The 18033-nt window shown below is 38.0% G+C and overlaps 2 protein-coding genes across 2 annotated transcripts; both read right to left on the bottom strand.

Moving 5' to 3' along the window:
• Positions 1-201: 201 nt before the first annotated feature.
• On the bottom strand, positions 202-7636 carry LOC113730855 (uncharacterized). The gene is made up of 3 exons (XM_027255811.2): positions 7337-7636; positions 4369-4537; positions 202-3411 (listed from the first exon to the last, which is right to left on the bottom strand). The coding sequence occupies exons 1-3, from the start codon at positions 7448-7450 to the stop codon at positions 542-544; spliced, it is 3153 nt and encodes a 1050-aa protein (XP_027111612.2). The 5' UTR covers positions 7451-7636; the 3' UTR covers positions 202-541.
• Positions 7637-10323: 2687 nt separating this feature from the next.
• Positions 10324-15318, bottom strand: LOC113728532 (BTB/POZ domain-containing protein At3g22104-like). The gene is made up of 4 exons (XM_027252929.1): positions 15252-15318; positions 12608-12759; positions 10994-12097; positions 10324-10749 (listed from the first exon to the last, which is right to left on the bottom strand). The coding sequence occupies exons 1-4, from the start codon at positions 15316-15318 to the stop codon at positions 10324-10326; spliced, it is 1749 nt and encodes a 582-aa protein (XP_027108730.1).
• Between the last annotated feature and the right edge of the window lie 2715 nt (positions 15319-18033).

The following is an 18033-nucleotide window of genomic DNA, read 5'->3' as shown; positions in this document are numbered from 1 at the left end:
CATTAACTTTCATATATCTATTTGGATCAATCTGCCTAGAATCCATACCAAAAGCAAATAGTGAAAGTTGATCGATCCGACCTCAACGGTTTATGTTTCTTTTGTAATTTAGAATCTATTCAACAAATTTATCTATGAATTACTACATAATGTGCAAGGCACGTACTCTCATACTAGTCCAAAATAAAAGACGCACGAATCTGAAGAAAGAAAGTTCCTGCAATTACGTTTTTGCTCGTTTACTTCAACATCATTTTGTTCCCTCCAAAATATATATATATCATTTTGCTTCTCAAGGAACTGCAAAACATGAAGACTGTACATCTGCAGCATAATATTCAGCGTTTGGACATTAAAAAAAAAAAAAAATCATAGTCAGTGTAACATGTGTACAACCGATCAACCTGCAGCCAAGTGCAATCTTCTGAATTTCATCTGCACTATAACATCAGGAACCGTTTATTACCTAAGTCCTTTTGGGCTCCTGGGAGAATGCAAAAGTTTCTGAGACTTGAAACAAATATCAACCGTCTATTCCTCGTTATTTTGCAGGTAAAGAATTCAACTTCTTTTCAAGAAGTTTGGCCGTACGTAGAGCATCCAAGGCCTCAGTTTGCTTCCCCGAACGTTTAAAGTTTAGTGCCTTTACCTTCTCTGCCTTGATGCGTTCTTCCAACTCCCTTCTCTCATCATTAGAGTTGTCAGTGTCAGCAAGGTTTTTTTTGGACTCGTGGTTTTCAGTGCCCTGGGATCCAGAGCTCACATCATTTAGTCCAATTGCCTTCAAGGCAGACGCAAGCTGAGGATCAAGAAAATCCTCAACTATGACTTCATCTACTGCTTCCGCGGCATTTGCAGAAGACGACATTGAATCTTGTGCAGCAGATTCTTCTAACTCGGCTTCAATAGCTTTTGCCAATTCAAATTCCGCTTCAGCTTCTTCTGTTCTGCCTTCCCTTCGCAACTTAAGTGCCTGACGCTTGTGGTTGAGCGACTCCTGCTGCAATTTAAAGCGTTCACGGCTGGACAATGGTTTTGCACCTGAACTAGGATTTGAGTCTTTTTTCCCAACATATGAGATGTCAGAACCTGGCATATCAGTAGAACTTGTACTAGGCTGAGACTTGATCTCTTCTCTCTGTTTTTCTAAGAGCTTTGCCTGCCTTAGCTCCTCCTTGGCCTCCTCCAACTTCCCTTCTCTTTTCAAGGCAAGTGCCTTCCTCTTGTGAGCCAGGATATCCTGTTGAAGGGAATTTCCATCAGTTGAAGAAACATCAGCCTGAGCAGAGTTTACTTCTGAAACTTTTCGCTTCTCATTTGTGCTAATCGTCTCCTCCGGTCTCTCAATTGTTACCAAACCTGTGCCTCCAAAATTCAGAATTGGGCCCTCTTCTGAATTCAACTGAATAGGTTGACTATCAATTTTCAGAGAGGGATCGCTTAAATTATTTTCTCTCTGCAAAATAGATTCAGCCAGAATATTTTTATCCACTGGTGCTTCAATCTCTGCCAATTGCGCCTCTAACACTTTCGCCATTTTTAGGACTTCCTCAGCCCCTTCACCATCTCCTTGACGTCTCAGAGCAAGAGACTTTCTTTTCAAACCTAAAAGCTCCCTCTGGATCTCACTCTTACTTCTTTTAGATACATCATCTTGGAATCTAGAAGTTGCTTGAATATCAGAAAATCTATTAACATGTGCAGCAGCAGCCTCATCCTTTTTTGAAGACATGGATGGAAGATTTTCAGTATCATCATCCTTCCAACCCAAAGTCTTTAGAAATGAAAGATAAGAAGGATCATTCATGTCTTGATCTGTCACTTCCCCTTCATCTCCATCATCATGGATCATCACGTCACCAGCCTGTTTACTGCTAAAACTCATGGGTGTTGCCCTGGGAACATTTTCCATCTCTTCAAGCTGTTTCTCAAGAACCTTTCCTTTCTTCAATTCTTCTGCTGCCTCATCTAACTTCCCTTCCCTTCTCAGAGCAAGAGCTCTCTTTTTCAGGTCAAGAAGCTCTTTCTGGATCATTGTTTTACTCTTCGACGCAATATTACGGCTAAAAGTAGTCCTCTCATTGACATTTCCAGCATCTGCATGGCTAAGTTTCACGTGTTCCTCCACAGATTGGGAGGGTGAACTCTCATGAACCATCACAGAATTCAGGGCAATTGACTTAGGTCCTTGAGAATTAGAGCTCTCAAGCTCCTTTTCAAGTAGTTTTGCCTTCCTAAACAATCCCAACGCCTCTCTATTATTGCCTGCCTTTTTCTGATTAAGAGCTTCCTTCTTCAAAGATTGAATCTCATTCAACAAAGTTTCACTATGAGTAGGTGCAATACCACAGTCTGATTCCTCAAAATGAGTGGTCTCCTCAGTCCAACCTAATGATTGTAATGAAGCAACCATTTCGGGATCATCCATGTCATTCTCTGTGACTTCAAGGTTACCATCAAAACCATGATCATCACCAAGATCCCCAAGATTACCAAAATCAAAACCATGATCCAGATTATACCCAATTGACAAATCATCATTTTTGTCAACATTCACACTCCGCATCAGCGCAGCAAACTCTTCATCAGAATCCTCATCATCTCCCAGCAATTCCTGCTCTTCAATCTGCTTTTCAAGAACTTTTGCCCTCTTCAGCTCTTCTTTGGCTTCTGCAAGATTACCTTGACGCTTCAGTTCAAGAGCCTTTCTCTTATGGGCCATGACCTGAGATTTATCAGTGCCATGGGTTCTCTTTTCTGTATTAGCTCTTTGGGGCGCCTCTCCAAGGAGTGTTGATAATTCACCCTCCAAACTCAGTGTTGTTGGCTTTTTATCAGCATCACGCATATCCAAATCTGACCATCCCAGTTCTCTAAGTTCAGCAGCAAGATCATCCTTTGCATGACTCCTTTGAGGAGGGAGCTTATCATCCAAAGAAGATGCCTTAGAATCATCTTTGCTGCTTAAAAGTTCAGAACTATTGTTGAAAGACGAGGCCTTTCTGCGGTTCTTTCTTATACTTATCTCCAAAGCCCCAGCCTGCTTTTCAAGCTCTTTCCCCCTTTTAAAAGCTCTTAAGGCTTCTTCAGGTTTCCCTTCTGCTTTTAATGTTCTGTATTTCTTCTTTTCTTCAACAGCTTGTTGACGTAAATCTTCAGGAGTAGCATCAGCCAACAAACTTGAGATATCTGGAGGCTGATCATGGGACAAGCTTTTATGCATGTCTCCTCTGTCATCCTGAGAGGAGATTTCTTGAATATTTGAACATGATGCACTACTTCTTGGATGTTGAGAACTTGAAAGCATGTCCATCGTGGATGCTGATTTTGATGACATTGGTGGCTTCCCTTCATTGCCCAAAATTTGGCCCAAAACTTCATCTTCATCCTTAGCCGTATGCTTTGAGCCACCTGCAAGCACCAGTATAGAGAATAAGTAGCAAGACCTCCTATTAGTTACTATACTTTGTAATTCTGTAGTGCACTTTACCTTTTGTGCATCCAATATTGCATCAAAACAATTAGACCGGAAAAATATTACATGAAACTGTAACCCAACTGCAGCTGTACTCAATACACTTTTAATGTCGTTTTCTAAAGTAAGAGTTCAGCTGTAAAGATAAGAACCTTGAATCATCCACAAAATGAGAAAGAAGACAAGACCACTTTTTAAGCTCGTCAATTATGCAAAAACAGACGCACCAAAAGCATTTCCATCTTTCCCTCAGAATAGGAACACACACTCTTCAGGCCATTAATTTTGAGACAAGGCACCCAGAAACAAAACTATCAATAAGTATACCTTCAATACAACACCTGGAATTTAAGCAACCGCAACTTCATTTTAATGATACGCCATTTATGTGTTTCATATTCACAGGGAGCAACCAAAAAGAGCAGGTGAACTCGGAAAAGAAGCACCAAAAACAACATGCATACAAGAAGCAGCTTCAGTAGACAAATCAACATATTTCAAGTGCATTTTGTCCTAGATGGTATTTGCAATACAATGACCACATCCATCTCAAATTCAAGCATTGAAATAAATGATATCCATCTCAATTCCAGACATTAAGATAAAAAGGTCTTCACTGGTGACAGGAAAAAGTAACAGAAAGGAGGCAAGGGACTAAAAGTTAAAAGCCAAGAATATAGCATCCTGCTAACAGGCATGCAAAAGAGAAGCTGGAATGTCAACCAGCGCTTTGCCAGCATCTTAAGCTCTCAATTAACATGATATGGCAAGCAATACTAGGAGAAAAAAGTAATATCAAGAACCCAGAGGAATAGAAGTCAAGAGATTGATAATAATTTTCATTGGGGAGTGGAAACCATAAAACATTAAATCATATCTACACTTAGATATACCTCTTCCAGCTCTATTTTTGTGCCCATGTCGCATTTCAAAACGTGCTGCTTCTTCTAACTTTTTGCAGGGTTCACATATGCGCACAGGTGAATCACCTTGTCCACGCAACACCATTCTTTGCTGGGTACAGCTGTTGCAGAACAAACCCCCACACCTGCGGCAGTGATGCTGAAAGTCCGCATAGAGACCATCAAGATGTGAAGACTTTGATGGACAACAAATTAAATAAAAAATTGGTGTGCCTCTGAAAGTAAATGAGTCTGAAATTATCAGCAAAGAGAAAGAACTTAATAAAATTATAATTATGACTCCTACCATTTATCATACAAACTTCCAATAAGAATGAATTTTGAGCTTGATCACATTTAACCTTCTGAAAATTTTGGGAATCTAGATCTTGCAACCTCCTCGACCAAAACTTCGGGCAATACTTCTTTGTTTCGAGTTTAGCAATAGCTTAAGATGATTACAGTTAAATAAGTTTTCAAGAGTATTGTGATAAAAATGCCTTTGGCAACAAGCTTAGTACCGTACATTAATCACAGTCTTGCAACTTAGCCAAAATTTCACATATAAAGAAACTCTTTTCAAAGGATCACAGTGATAACTGCAAAACACACCTATTTTTATCGATGGGATACCAATTAACTTAGATTATATTTCATAGTCTGTCTTAGTACTTACGAATAGTGCTCCAAGTGCCTGTGACCCCAATTACAGACAATTTTACAAGATCAGCTCTGACTTATACTACAGATTTTCAGGTGATCCTAAGAGTCTTCCATATGCTAACAGCTACTAAAGTCTCCCATATACTATCACTTAATCTTCATGCGCATCACCTCTCTCATTTTGGTGAGCTGTCAAAAAATGTTTGTGTCTGGTAAAATTATTGTACAGTCTCCATATTCTTTGAATCTCTCTCAAGGAAAAAGCTGGAGACCTCTTCTTATCACCAATTTTCCCTAATTTTAAGATATGTCAAACCTCACAGATTATAAAGATGTTTGCATTTCTTTGTATCCAAATCTCACATCTTGGGCAGAAGTTACTTCAACAAAAATGGCTCTGTGCTCATATGCATCGTTGCATTCTTTTATGGTAACTTTTTATATGTGTTTTGTTCTTGCCCATGTTTGATAAAGACAAGAAACACTTAAATAATCATTGTCCTGCCTATAAGTGTTTTGTTTGGAAAACAAAGTACACTTGACTTATCACAAAATTAGATAAGGTGGTGTCTAGGTGATATTTTACAGTAGTAACCAAATGTGGTTCTTACAAATTGCAGTAAAAGTGGGATAAATTAAAATTCACTGCTACGAAAAATCAAGTTAATAAAGCAAAATGCAACATGGAGAATGTCTTAGGCTACAAAATATAACCCGTAGTCAATTTTCTCCTAAAATGTACAAAAAATATAAAGCTAACGAAAAAACAAGAATCAAACTTTGAAGGAATGTCAAAACCAAGGTTGAGCAACGAAGAGATCTTAGCTAGACAAATAAACATTTTCATAAACTAAGAAAGATGGCTATAAAGTTGAGTTCTTAAGAAAAACAGGGAATTCTGGAAGCTGACTTCGAAGCACAGCCAAACTCTGCTCTCAAAGCTGTGTTATGCCTAATGCCTTGGTTAGTACTATTATCACTTTAATTCCCTAAGTTGCTGCTTCATCCAGTATGAAACAGAATTAGTCTAGTTTCTGCAGAAGCATTGTGTATAAAAGGCTAGTCCAATGTACTCCAAATAGACTAAAGACCGCCCTTCCTACTTTACTCTTTCCAGAGGAAAATATTTCTTGTAAGGTAAAGGAATGGCTGTTAAATGTTGGTTAATAAATTTACATATTAAGAAATGTTCTCCTGCAGTGACTCTTTTTAGTCAACTGTTAGAGTTACTTTAATTAATCACAGCATTACTCCATCATATAAACATTGTGCCAAATTAAAGAGTCAATATCTATTTTCAGCTCAATGTCTTTAGAAATTATCAAATATACTTAGAACTCTATTCAAAAGCTTAGCTTTTTTATCAAACAAACTTCACAAAAATCAACTTATCAAGTTTGGCTGTTTCATTCCACGGTTAACAGAAAAAAGATAATCAGGACTCTTTGACAAACTATCCTACATAACTAGCCATATAAATTTATATCTCATCAAATAAAGAACCAAAGAACCATCACCTCTGCAATTAAAACAACAAAAACACCAGTTAGATGTACAATACATAGTTTCTTTAATCAGATATAGCGAGGGTTAGAAGAACTACCACCTATCAACCAGATATATTAACACATATATCTCAATGAGTGATCACTCTCAACAGTAGACACAAATATCAGCACTGTAAGGGATTATATAGTATTAAATGAAAATATACACCTTCACCGATATGACAAGATGATAACACTGTCATTCATGTCTGATTTCCATTAAAATTGATTAAAGCACATACGGTATGCAAGAAAAAACCAATTAGCACTTACTTTTTCCAAATGCAGCAGCTGATGCAATAACTGATACTACAAATGACATTGTCTGTCTAGATAACAGCAAATTTGCAACATGGACTTTGATTTTCGAAAATTACAAGACTAAGTCGATTACCAATAACACGCCAAGATTTTTTTTTTTTTTTTTGGGAGCAATCACAAGCCAAGATTATAGATTGACTCGTTATTTTAACCCGTCAAAATCATAAGCTCCAACGATAAAACACCAGAAAGAGCCAATTTCGAGACAAGGGTATTGCAACAACCTATTAAAACCAAGTTTGAAAAAAAAAACATAATACAAGAATTAAATAATAATTTCAAATAATAACAGGAAAAAGTTGCAGTACACTTGTGAGACACAAAAAGATTTACACCTGGGCTGTGGATAAAACAAGCAAATAAATCAAGAACTAAGAAAAGGAGTCGCCATATAACAAAACAGGAAACGAAAAAGAAGGAGAGTAAACCTTGCGATTGATGAAAGTGAACTGTGCAGAACATCCTTGGCAATGTGAGGCGTCAACAACCCAAATATTCCCTCTCAGTGATGGCTTTGGAGGCAATCCGATCTTCTCTAACATCTTCTTAGATTTCTTTCTTCGACTCTTGAATGGAGATTTCTGATTGAACGAACTTAAAATGAAGATCAGCTGCTCTTTTCTTGGCTTCTTTGAAGCTTCTTCGTCTTTTGGCAATACTTTTTCTTTTCTTCTTTATTAATTCCACTTCCCCGTTTTGCCTTTCTCTTTATTTAGCAATTTATTTATTTAGGATTAACTCCACTTTCCACCCTCAAACTTATATCACATTTTCACTTTAGGCCCTAAATTTTAATTTTGAACACTTTGCACTTTAAGGTCTCAAGTTTGTCTTATTAAGTCCAATCAATGATAATGTTAGCAAAATTAACAAGATAGGGGACTATGCAAACTAATGACAATGCATCATTTTGTTTTATCTAGGACTATAAATGTCTAGAAAATGATTGCATGGTAACTGCCACAAATGAAGTTGGTCTTTATTTCTTACAAATAGGCCCAATATCAGTTGGGCTTCCGGCATGTTGGGTTTCACACTTTGGATCGCTCCTGGTTTGTTTGTGCAATGATGACAATTGAGAACAACAACCACTACTAGCATCTTGGTCTTGTTTTTTTCCCCCATTGAATGCATAGTAAATGTATCTAATTATATATATCAGCACAAAAATGTATGTGACTTGAATTTGGAATTGGCAACTTGACTGTATTATCACAAGTCCTTTTCGTAAAAAGAGATGCTTGCAAACAAAATTTTATTTCATTTGTACGATGATACATTCATAAATATTTTTGTATGAACAGTTGTTTATATATGTACACTAACAACAAACATGTTCCATATTAATTTTTCATCTAGCATGGAGGGATGGAATTTAAAAAGTGGAAAAGAGGTAGAAAAATTGAATTCAAGATTTTTAAGTTTTAAAATCTCAACTTTAACGACTAATAAATTACTTTGACTTCCAATTATTGCTGCCGTCCTTGACTTAACTTCACCTAATTTGCCCTGCTAATACTTAATTTTCTAAAAAAATCGATCTGTTTAAATGTTGTACTAGCTTTTATTTAACATCACCAACCACTATTTTATTGGTTTTGTTATTTTTCTGAAAGCCAATCGAAAAGAAGTACGGAGAGAATATTCAAGTCCTTTAAAGTGAAACTATATAAATGCATTTTTTGCGAGCCAAAATTTCCAAAAGTTCTTTCTCATGGAAAGTTTAGTTGCATACATAGGTTAACCTCATGTTTCCTTGTCTCGATTAATGCAGTACAGAGCATCTTTTATATATATATATATATATATATATATATATATATATATATATATAAATTGCCAGCATCTTGAACAAAATAAAATACGTACTAGTACTACTAGAAAAGATTAAGGTCGTATTTAATTTACTCTAGAAGAAAAGATTCCTAGAGATTAACGCAAAAATGCCTAGGCATCACATTGGTTTTAAAGAAGCATCGGGAAAAGGCTGTTCACTTTGTTGACTCATTAATGCACCCAGATTTCAACAAAATTGGAAGCCTAAAAAGACAATTACTGTTCCCGAAAATGTTTGTCCTTCCTTTCTTCCTAACATATTGTACTGCAATAGACTAGTAGTTGGTTGTTTCAACCTTCGAGGTTGCTAACTAATCAGTCTACTTGAGAGTCCCTGAACTTTGCACTGCTACTAGAAATTCACTTTACAGTTTGCAGCTAACTATTAGCATCAAATCAACTTGTTAGGAAGACATCCATGCTATTCACTTACCACATTACATTAGGAAGCAAATCTAATGAAAAGTAGTAGTATCAGTTTGGACTCAATTTTAGGTGTAATTCAACTGTCTTGGTTCATCAAGATGGCTTTTCAAATACATGTTGGTTCAGAAATTGAATTAGTAATGTCTTTGTTTGTCTTCACAAATTCTGCCCTTTTTAGCAGAAATGAACTGGAGTTGAATTACCCAGATGACTAGATCAGTGCTATTATTCAAATAAAGTGCAGTATCTTTCTTTTTTTTTTTTCTCTTTTTGATGAATGATACTGATTTCTGTTCCTATGCGTCTTAGCATGGCCCTCAATGTGCAAATTGTTTGCCGCATTAATCGCTGTCATAGTGTGTTTTTTAGTGGTAGACTTGGCTCAATCTTCAGTACAAATATTCTTTAGAAACATCCATTGATTCTATTAATGCACATTTCGGATTCTTGAAAAAGACAATGGACAAAGATCATCATCTTTATTGTTGAAGCATTGGTTTTCTACTATATTTCTATGTAGTTGCGCCATTTTGAATTGCAGCTTCATTTGCCACGAATCCTCGATTTTGGTGTAGACTTTGATATTTGAAAAGTGGGTTCGATGCTTCTGTGAAGATAACAATTTTCGTGCCTTTTGTCATTACTCAAAACCACCAGCAGGTCCAGCACTTGACTTCTACAAACTGCTGAAAACCAAGTCTGAGAAGCCTAGGCATTGACATTTTCATTGGAATTTTGTGTTTGCTATAATGTAATCGAAGTAACTAGACCTACTCTAGTGGACTAATCTATACGTCTTTTTTATGGCTTTGTCTCAATTGCCATGGATTCAGTAGCTTCTTTGATAAACTGCTTAAATTCAGCAGAAATGCAGAATCAACTATGGTAAGTACTGCAACTCAAGATACAGACTGTAGAAACGTATTTTACACTGCAAGGATTATTATTATTTTTTTTTGCCAGATCCTCATCGCATTTTCTCCTAATATTTTGAATGGAAGAAACACCCAGAAAGTTTGAGCTTTCCACACTATGTTATCACAGTTTTAACCTTTGCCGGAAAAGAAAAGAACACAAAAAGAATGACTTTTCTCATCGCAATCGACATTCTGTCACAAACTATACAACATGTTCGGAGATGTTCGAGAAAACTTTAATGAAGTAGCTTCCTGTCAAGGATGGAGTCCAGATTGGTTGGAAAGATTGAACTCAATTTCTTCATGTATGTTGATCTAGTCTGTTTTTCCCTGTCAAACGTCTCTGTTGGCGTACAAGTTTTGAACCTGTTATCTATGGTTTGATATTCAAGCTTAGTCATGCGAACAACTTGATCCTCATCCTCACTAGTTCCCTTCGCACTACTATGATGCGACCTGAGATCCTCATGCACCTCAAGATGGCCTGTTTTCCGGGGGATTTCTCTAAGCTTTGAGTGCTGAGAAACAGAAGCAGTGACTGCTGCACAAGCTGGAAACTCCATGTTGTGAACTAGGTGGATCAAGGACCTTGCTGAGAGCTTATCAAAGTTCAGGACACAACAAATCTTTATCTTTTCTTCTTCTGAAAGCTTCTTGTGGACCTATGAGAAGATAAGTTCATTGTTGGCAAGATAACGTTAAAGAAGAATTTAAAACTGAACAATGTTTCTTTGTTTGTTAATTGATTTTGGAATTGCAAGAAGAAAAGCAACAGCAAACAATTGGAGAGTTTTCTGATCATCCAAAAGTAGTAGACTCTGCAATGTTTAAGATTGTGTAGAATCTGATTGGAGTCTTATATCTAAGTTCACAAAATTCACAATATGCAGTTCAGGGTCATCATACCTTGAGATATATGTCCACTGCTTCATAAATCATGTCATGAGAGTCTCTTGCATATTCAGGTAGTGCTGTAGCTAATGTGACAAACTTGGAAGGTTCCAGACGAGGATCAGGGGCAACTTCAACTAAGTAAAAATCCATCAAAGAGGCAACTTTCTTGAGTCGATACACGAGAAACTGCTCTCTACTCTCAATCAGGAATTGTTCCTGTAACCTTAGGATCAAATCCACATCATATGCATAACATTTGCAAGGTGTAGATGGAAAAAACAAATCATCCAACTTTGCTTGATCCAGCAGGGAACCAACTAGGCTTTCTAACTTCTTCTTGGAACATCTTTTCACTTTGAACGCTAAAGAAAACCGAAGATTGTCAAATAGACCTCTGACGGAGATAAGGCTCCTATCCAACAAATGAAGAAGATTGATGACAGTCTCGGTGATTCTACATTTCTCAGCTCGTAAAGCACCAGTAATTTTCACTTTCTGATAATGTAAGAGGAATGCACATACAACGTAGTTGTCCAATTTCTTCGCAATCATTGTCTCCACTGCCTTCTCAAATAAGTCAACTTTCAAGAATTCAAGGTCTTCAAACCACCAAGTCGAAGCTTGAGAGCTGGAGTTGCCTTTGCTTTGACAACTAAAGTCGCCTGAAAACTGTATACAAGAACTGTCCGTCAATGAACTATACGGGATGATAAGAGAATACAAGGAAAGCCTTTCCACCAGACAATCCAGAAGCTCCTCAAGCATATCTAAAGAGTACATGGTTTGCTGCAGATCTTGAAACTGCTTCAAACATTCAAGTAGCTCAGGCAAGGCAAATTGGTGGATTTTCTTGAAGTATTCTTTGGTTTGGCTCATCAAACTGGGTGCTCCGTGAATATCCGTATCCATTTCCATAAAAGTGCTAGCAGAATGCAATAAAATTATGTTGGAGGGAGTTATGTTAATTTTGCCTCCGTTGTAGCAAAATTTTGCAAGTAGTTCAAAACCTTCAGGTCCGCCAGGAAAATCATGGAATATCAATTTGAGACTACCATTCTTGTCTGTCAACTTTCTGAACAATTTTCTCAATCTACCGGAAAAACATGCAAGGAAGTTCTGCATTTGTAAGCAGTTGTGAGATGGTTAAAAACTTCATATATTCACTTTTGTGAACCCGTAGTTCCAAGCAAAAATAGATGAATATATTGAAAAATTTTTAAAGGAAAATCATTGACTGCTGCAAAAAACAAAAAGTGCAATAAGGCGACTGAAGTTAATGACAAAACTGTGAAATGCTGCAGGCAAAATTTTAACTCTCAGCAATTTTGCAGCTACATACTCTTTACCAATTTGTAAGCTGTAGACATGTTAAATTTGATTTTCCTGAAAAGTCAGATGACACAACTGAGGCAATGGCAAAAAAGGATTGCAAAACAAGAATGGTTAATGATAGACACAAGGATGCACAAGGACTTGATGTAACTATATTACAAAGAGTGGAAATTGGTAAACAGGGCAGCTTCAGACGCTGTCCACCAGGAAATGCTTGTATTCCGTTCCTTTGCAGGACAAAACAAATAAAAGCAGAGAGAGCAAAAGGAAGAGCTATTCAGGCACAACTTCTACCTTGTCCACGAGGAACGTCTCCTGGCTATTGACATCAATTTCAAGATCACAGCACATTTCTATTAGCTGATGCACAAGCGAATACAAGACTGCAATGCAGGATCCTCTGGAGGAATGGGTTATGTGGACTAAAGGATTGATACTGGTCAATGCTGAGAAGAGAAGCAAAGAGAATTAAAGAAGCAGACGTATAAAGTGTGTACTGCATGTAACTTCTAACGAATGCTAATGCTGCTTAGTCAATAACCATTGTGGGGGCAATGGAAGGAATAAGAAGCCTCCTAGACTAACTACTATAGAGAAACCTTTAGGCTTGGAAATCATAGACTGCCCGTTTACTAAAATAATCAGTCTACTGTTATCCCCAAGACATAGTCGCCCACACGCCCCCGCGCGCGCACACACATGCACAGTTGTACTGGTGCACCATTTTTTCTCTTTCTCTTCAAGGAGGACATGTTAGTCATCGTACATGGGCCATGGTCAATTTTGTCTACTAGAGCTAGTGATAGTTTTTTCACTTTTTGCCGTCAATTTTGGGGGATCAAAATAGTGTGATCATCAGGAGATGATAACATCCCAATTACTTGCCTTTTTTTGACTTACAAACGATGAAAATTCGGTTCACTTTTAGCCATACCAGGTTTTCAATGAAAAGGTGAAGCAATGATGTAAAAGATACAGTTGTTTCCAGTATACAAGTACAAGAAAGATAGATCCAGAAAGGTGGTGTACTATTCTACCTTTAGAGTAGGAACCGAGCAATTAAGAGGCATTTCCACACTGAAATGCTAAGGTCAACGGGTCGAGGCCATTGGATTCTAGTCCTCTAATTAAAACACCCCAAAGTTGCTCTGAGATCAGTAATTTTCATTTATTTCCACTGCAATAACGAAGCCCAACAATGAAATACGGCTTAAACAAGCCTGCAGAGCTCATCTGTAGCTTTGTAATTGGGTTATTACTTTCATAAAATAATGCATTTTACAAGTTTTAGATGCCATGGTACGATGCATCACAAAGTTGAGAAGGGCTATAGATGAACAGAACTGCGACTCAAACTCTGGCTGTGGCTGGCCTGTTTTAAAAAGATCAGATGTAATCTTGTACTTCTGAAATTCTAATCTTAAACACCTGATTGTAAAACCCAAATTTTAGGGTTGTTATAATAATCAATACGTCCAGGGTTACCGAATTGTAGGGACAAAACAAAACAGACACTCAAAATAAAGAGTTTTTTGCCCAAATAACACTCTTTCTAAAAAATATCCCCGATGTGATTCACTTTCAAATTTTATTCCCAAATCGATGTTATTGTTGTCACCTAATTACCCTGATTGCCATGTAGGATTACAAGAAAGAAAAGCTTTAATCTAGTTTATAGTTTCCAATAAAAACTAAAAATTTAAACTATTTTATTATAGAGTCACAAGAAAATTGCATAACTTTAATAATTTCCTTATAATTATTTAAAATAAATTTTACCATTATTGACCTTGCTATTATTGCTCTCTGCAATTTTTTTAAATGTATCAAACTTATTGCATATATTTTTTCAAAAATTAATTTGCAAAATACAAAAATTGCAATGAACATTATAAGCAATAACAAGAAAAAGTTACAAAAACTTCAAGGCTATCATATTTTTTTATGTTATGCTTCCTACTCCTTGAAAAGAACTTTTACAAAAAGTAATCAAACTATTGCAATTAAGATAATGCTAAAGTTTCTCAAAAGTAACACAAGCCATTAATTGATGTTGAATAAATGTGCAAAAATACTTCAAGTATACGAGATTATTTGATTATATGATAAAGAGGCACTACAAATGAACATGCTTATATTGAGCATGAATTTATGTTATTACGTAGTTTTCCTCTTAGACATTTTATCAAACACACGGTGTGAGAAATCATTTGTTAAAGCAATTAGTATTCAAAATTTTTTAAAGGCCATAGGAATGTTCCAAAAACTGCACAATAGAAAAGACAAGAGAATAATCTTCATTTACCGTGAAATTATCAATTCGAGGAGAATATTTTCATCTACAGATACAATATCAGGAATAATAATAAAGTTTTAGATGTTGTTAATATAAATATTGGCTTTTAACAATTACATTTGACAAGGAAAAATAACGAAAGGACACAAAATAATAAAGGAAAAAAAAGTGGAAAGGTTCAGAGAGAGAATCAGGGAAGATATTCGTTGGGAAAGAGAGATAGAATGTGTCTCTATCTCTATCCTATCACATATGCAACCTATATGGAAAAAAAAATTATAAAGGTAATAAATTTTAAAATTTGGTTACTTTGGGTATATGTTTCAAAAGAAGAGTTATTTTGGCAATAAACTCCAAAATAAATGTGAAAGAGAAGAAAATAATAAACTCAACTTATAATATTATTGAAATCTCAAACAATAAAGAAAGTCACACCACCATATTTCGTTAGCTCCTTCAACTCCTAGCTAAAAGACCTGTAGGACTAATAGCTCTATTGGAAGGCTGCCCTCCGTTAAGAGAAGTTCTTCTTTAACCACCCCCCGAGGGGGAGAGCGAAGCGAGGAGGGTCGCGTTCGCGTTCAGTTCGAGCTGGGCGATGAAAAGTTTGATAAACAATAGCACGAATTCTTGTTTTTTTACCTTCTTTCATGCGAAAGTTGACCAACTTCTTGATCAATTGTTTTTGTTCACGATCCAAGCCCCCCATATAGCTTATAATTTCCGAGCAATTGGAAGCCGCTTTCGATGACGAGCCCCTCAAAGAAAGAATGGAAGACTTCGGCCCGCTGCAGCCTCTTCTGAACCTCGCCTACTCTTTGGATGGATCACCCATCTCTCAAGGGAAGACTGAATCAGGCCACATATGGTGGGACATCTGCGACTGTGATGATTGTTTCCAAAATGCACAAGAAACTGATCTCGAGCCCGATGCTCATGCCCTCTTATTCTATGTCATTTGCTTTCCTTAGGACTAGGCTAAACCTTGTCTTTATCATTGGCCTACTTACTTCGACAGTTGTGATTCCGCTTTCATGTCTTGGATTGAGCTTTCACTCCTACCTTAATCCACGCAATGACATTTGAGGAAGAAGTGTCATTGGTACCCAAGCACAACCGATTCCTCTTCTGCCCTTCCCCATGGACAAGAAACAAGAAGTTGCTTGTCCGATTCTATCCCATTCAATAGCACCGGAGTCAAGGGATGGAACTTTTGCTTGCATTGTATTATTTGGTCTACGTACCGGAACAGATAACATTCGAGATTATGCAGGATTATACACGAAAGATCCTTTTTTGGCTCTCTCTTTAGCCCTATGTCTCTTATCCCTAGGAGGCCTGCCTCCACTAGCAGGTTTTTTCGGAAAACTCTATTTATTCTGGTGTGGATGGCAGGCAGGCCTATATTTCTTGGTTACGCCATCAACAGCTAAATCGATGGCACTCGCCTTCTTTCAGCATTGAATCCTCGGACTAGACTTCCTATTGGCCTGTCACCTATCATCCCCCCCTGGTTAGAGTAGTTAGATAGAGACTCGCTCCTCTCGTCCACTTTACCAGAAGAATAGTTGTCTTCCTCATATCGGCTAGGAGTCGGTTAACTACCAGGTTGCCGTGTCCGTCGCACTCACGGTCATTAGTCTGGTTAGCTCTTCCTGATAGGCTAAAAAGGATGAAAGCCCGGGTCAGGAAAGCGACCTTAAGAAGTCAATTTCCTCTCCCTTTTCATTTCCAATTCGTTCTACTTAACTTAGGTGGAGCAATCCGAACTCTCTCCTCATGTTTGTATTACCACAGGACGAAAAGAGCTCCAATCCAGTATCTACCAGTATGGAGCCAACCCCTTCGTTTTCGGCGTGCCGCACTATTCGACTGTGCATTGGCGGAACGGTACGCACCCCAGCTTTTAGTTCCTGTACGTCCGCCCCAATCAGAGCCTTCCTCTCTCTTTCCTTCCGTGTCGTTCCGGGATGAACGCTAGGCTTCAATTAATCTTTCAGTCTGATTGAAGAGCTAGAATGCACGGGATTCCTCGTAAGAAGAGGCGGAAGAGAAGACTGGAAAGCCGGAGTCTTCACCTGCTGCGTGAAAGCCGATCGCTTTTGCTTCCAAGCTTGCTCGGATGGAAGTACGAAATCTTGACGAAAAGTTCACTCCCCCTCGGGGGGGAGGGGGGGCCGGTGTCGGGTAACCGAAGAGCTAATTCGGATAGTAAGGGAAGAAAGAGAAAGAGAGTCACTCCCGCTTCGTCCATTTGACTCCCTGATAGCTGAGTAAGCAATCTCATCGTCCCTTTTCCCATCTTTCCTATTCAAGAGTTCTTATGTGTTTCCACGCCCCCGAAAAATGGACAAATTCCTTTTCTTAGGCAAGATTCGTCACTCCAAAAAGGATAATGGTAATCCCACCATTAACTACTTCATTTATTCATATTTATGAATTTCAGGGTTGAGCCCTGGGATTTGACGGCGGACTTAAAAAGCCACCTACAGACGCTTTACGCCCAATCATTCCGGACCTCCTCAAGGAATTGGGGATGGGTCAACCAACTTCATTCAAACCTGAAAGGTCTCCTTCCAGGATTTGGGGTCGTATCCTGCTCTGTGCAAATCAAAAGGGGGTGGTGATCGGAGAGGACTCTAACAAGATGCCTGACCCTCGCCTCTGGAAAGATTAGTTCCCAAAGACTATTGCAGAGTCCCCGATCCAATCTCTTCTTAACATTCGCCCTTCCCTGTCTTCGATTGTTCCAAGTTAAGGGAGGCTCGAAAGCCGGAGCGCGCGTTAGTGCCCCCGAGGGGGAGAGCGAAGCGAGGGGGGTCGCGTCACCAACTCTCTTCAAAGTAGGGTCATCACCAAAAAGATGCTGGAAAAAGGAGACAGCCTCTTGACTAACAGTTTTATGGTCTTCTAATTTCTCTCCCTCGGCATTGGCATTGTAAACACTCACCAATCTGTTCTTGGACTGCCTAGCTCTCACCACCTTGTGAAAAAAGCCCGTGTTACTTCAGCTGAATTCTGGACTTCTGTTTGAGGTGGGCCTCTGCCATAAGAGTGAAATGAGTCAAAACTTTCAAACTCTCTTTTTCTGCATTTGCTAGGTCAGAGTTGGAAGGGATCCTGCAATTGGAGTACCCTCAATCTAGTAAGGTCCTCTCTAGCTTGGGTAACCTTAGACTTTATGCTACCATACCTCGCCGGTCACCACTTCTGATTCTGCCTAAGGCGTGCAACCAAAGAGAAGAAGTTCTGCCGATGAACAAGTAAGAATTGCCTCAACCAAAATTGATGGAATTGGACCCAAAAAAGCCATTCAGGTTCGTTATCGATTAGGTATCAGTGGGAACATAAAGATAAAAGAATTAACTAAGTATCAGATCGACCAAATTTCACAAATGATAGGTCAAGATCATGTTGTTCATTG

Source organism: Coffea arabica, chromosome 2e (assembly GCF_036785885.1).
Source record: "Coffea arabica cultivar ET-39 chromosome 2e, Coffea Arabica ET-39 HiFi, whole genome shotgun sequence".
NCBI lineage: Eukaryota > Viridiplantae > Streptophyta > Magnoliopsida > Gentianales > Rubiaceae > Coffea > Coffea arabica.
This window is presented reverse-complemented; position numbering and strand designations above follow the sequence as displayed.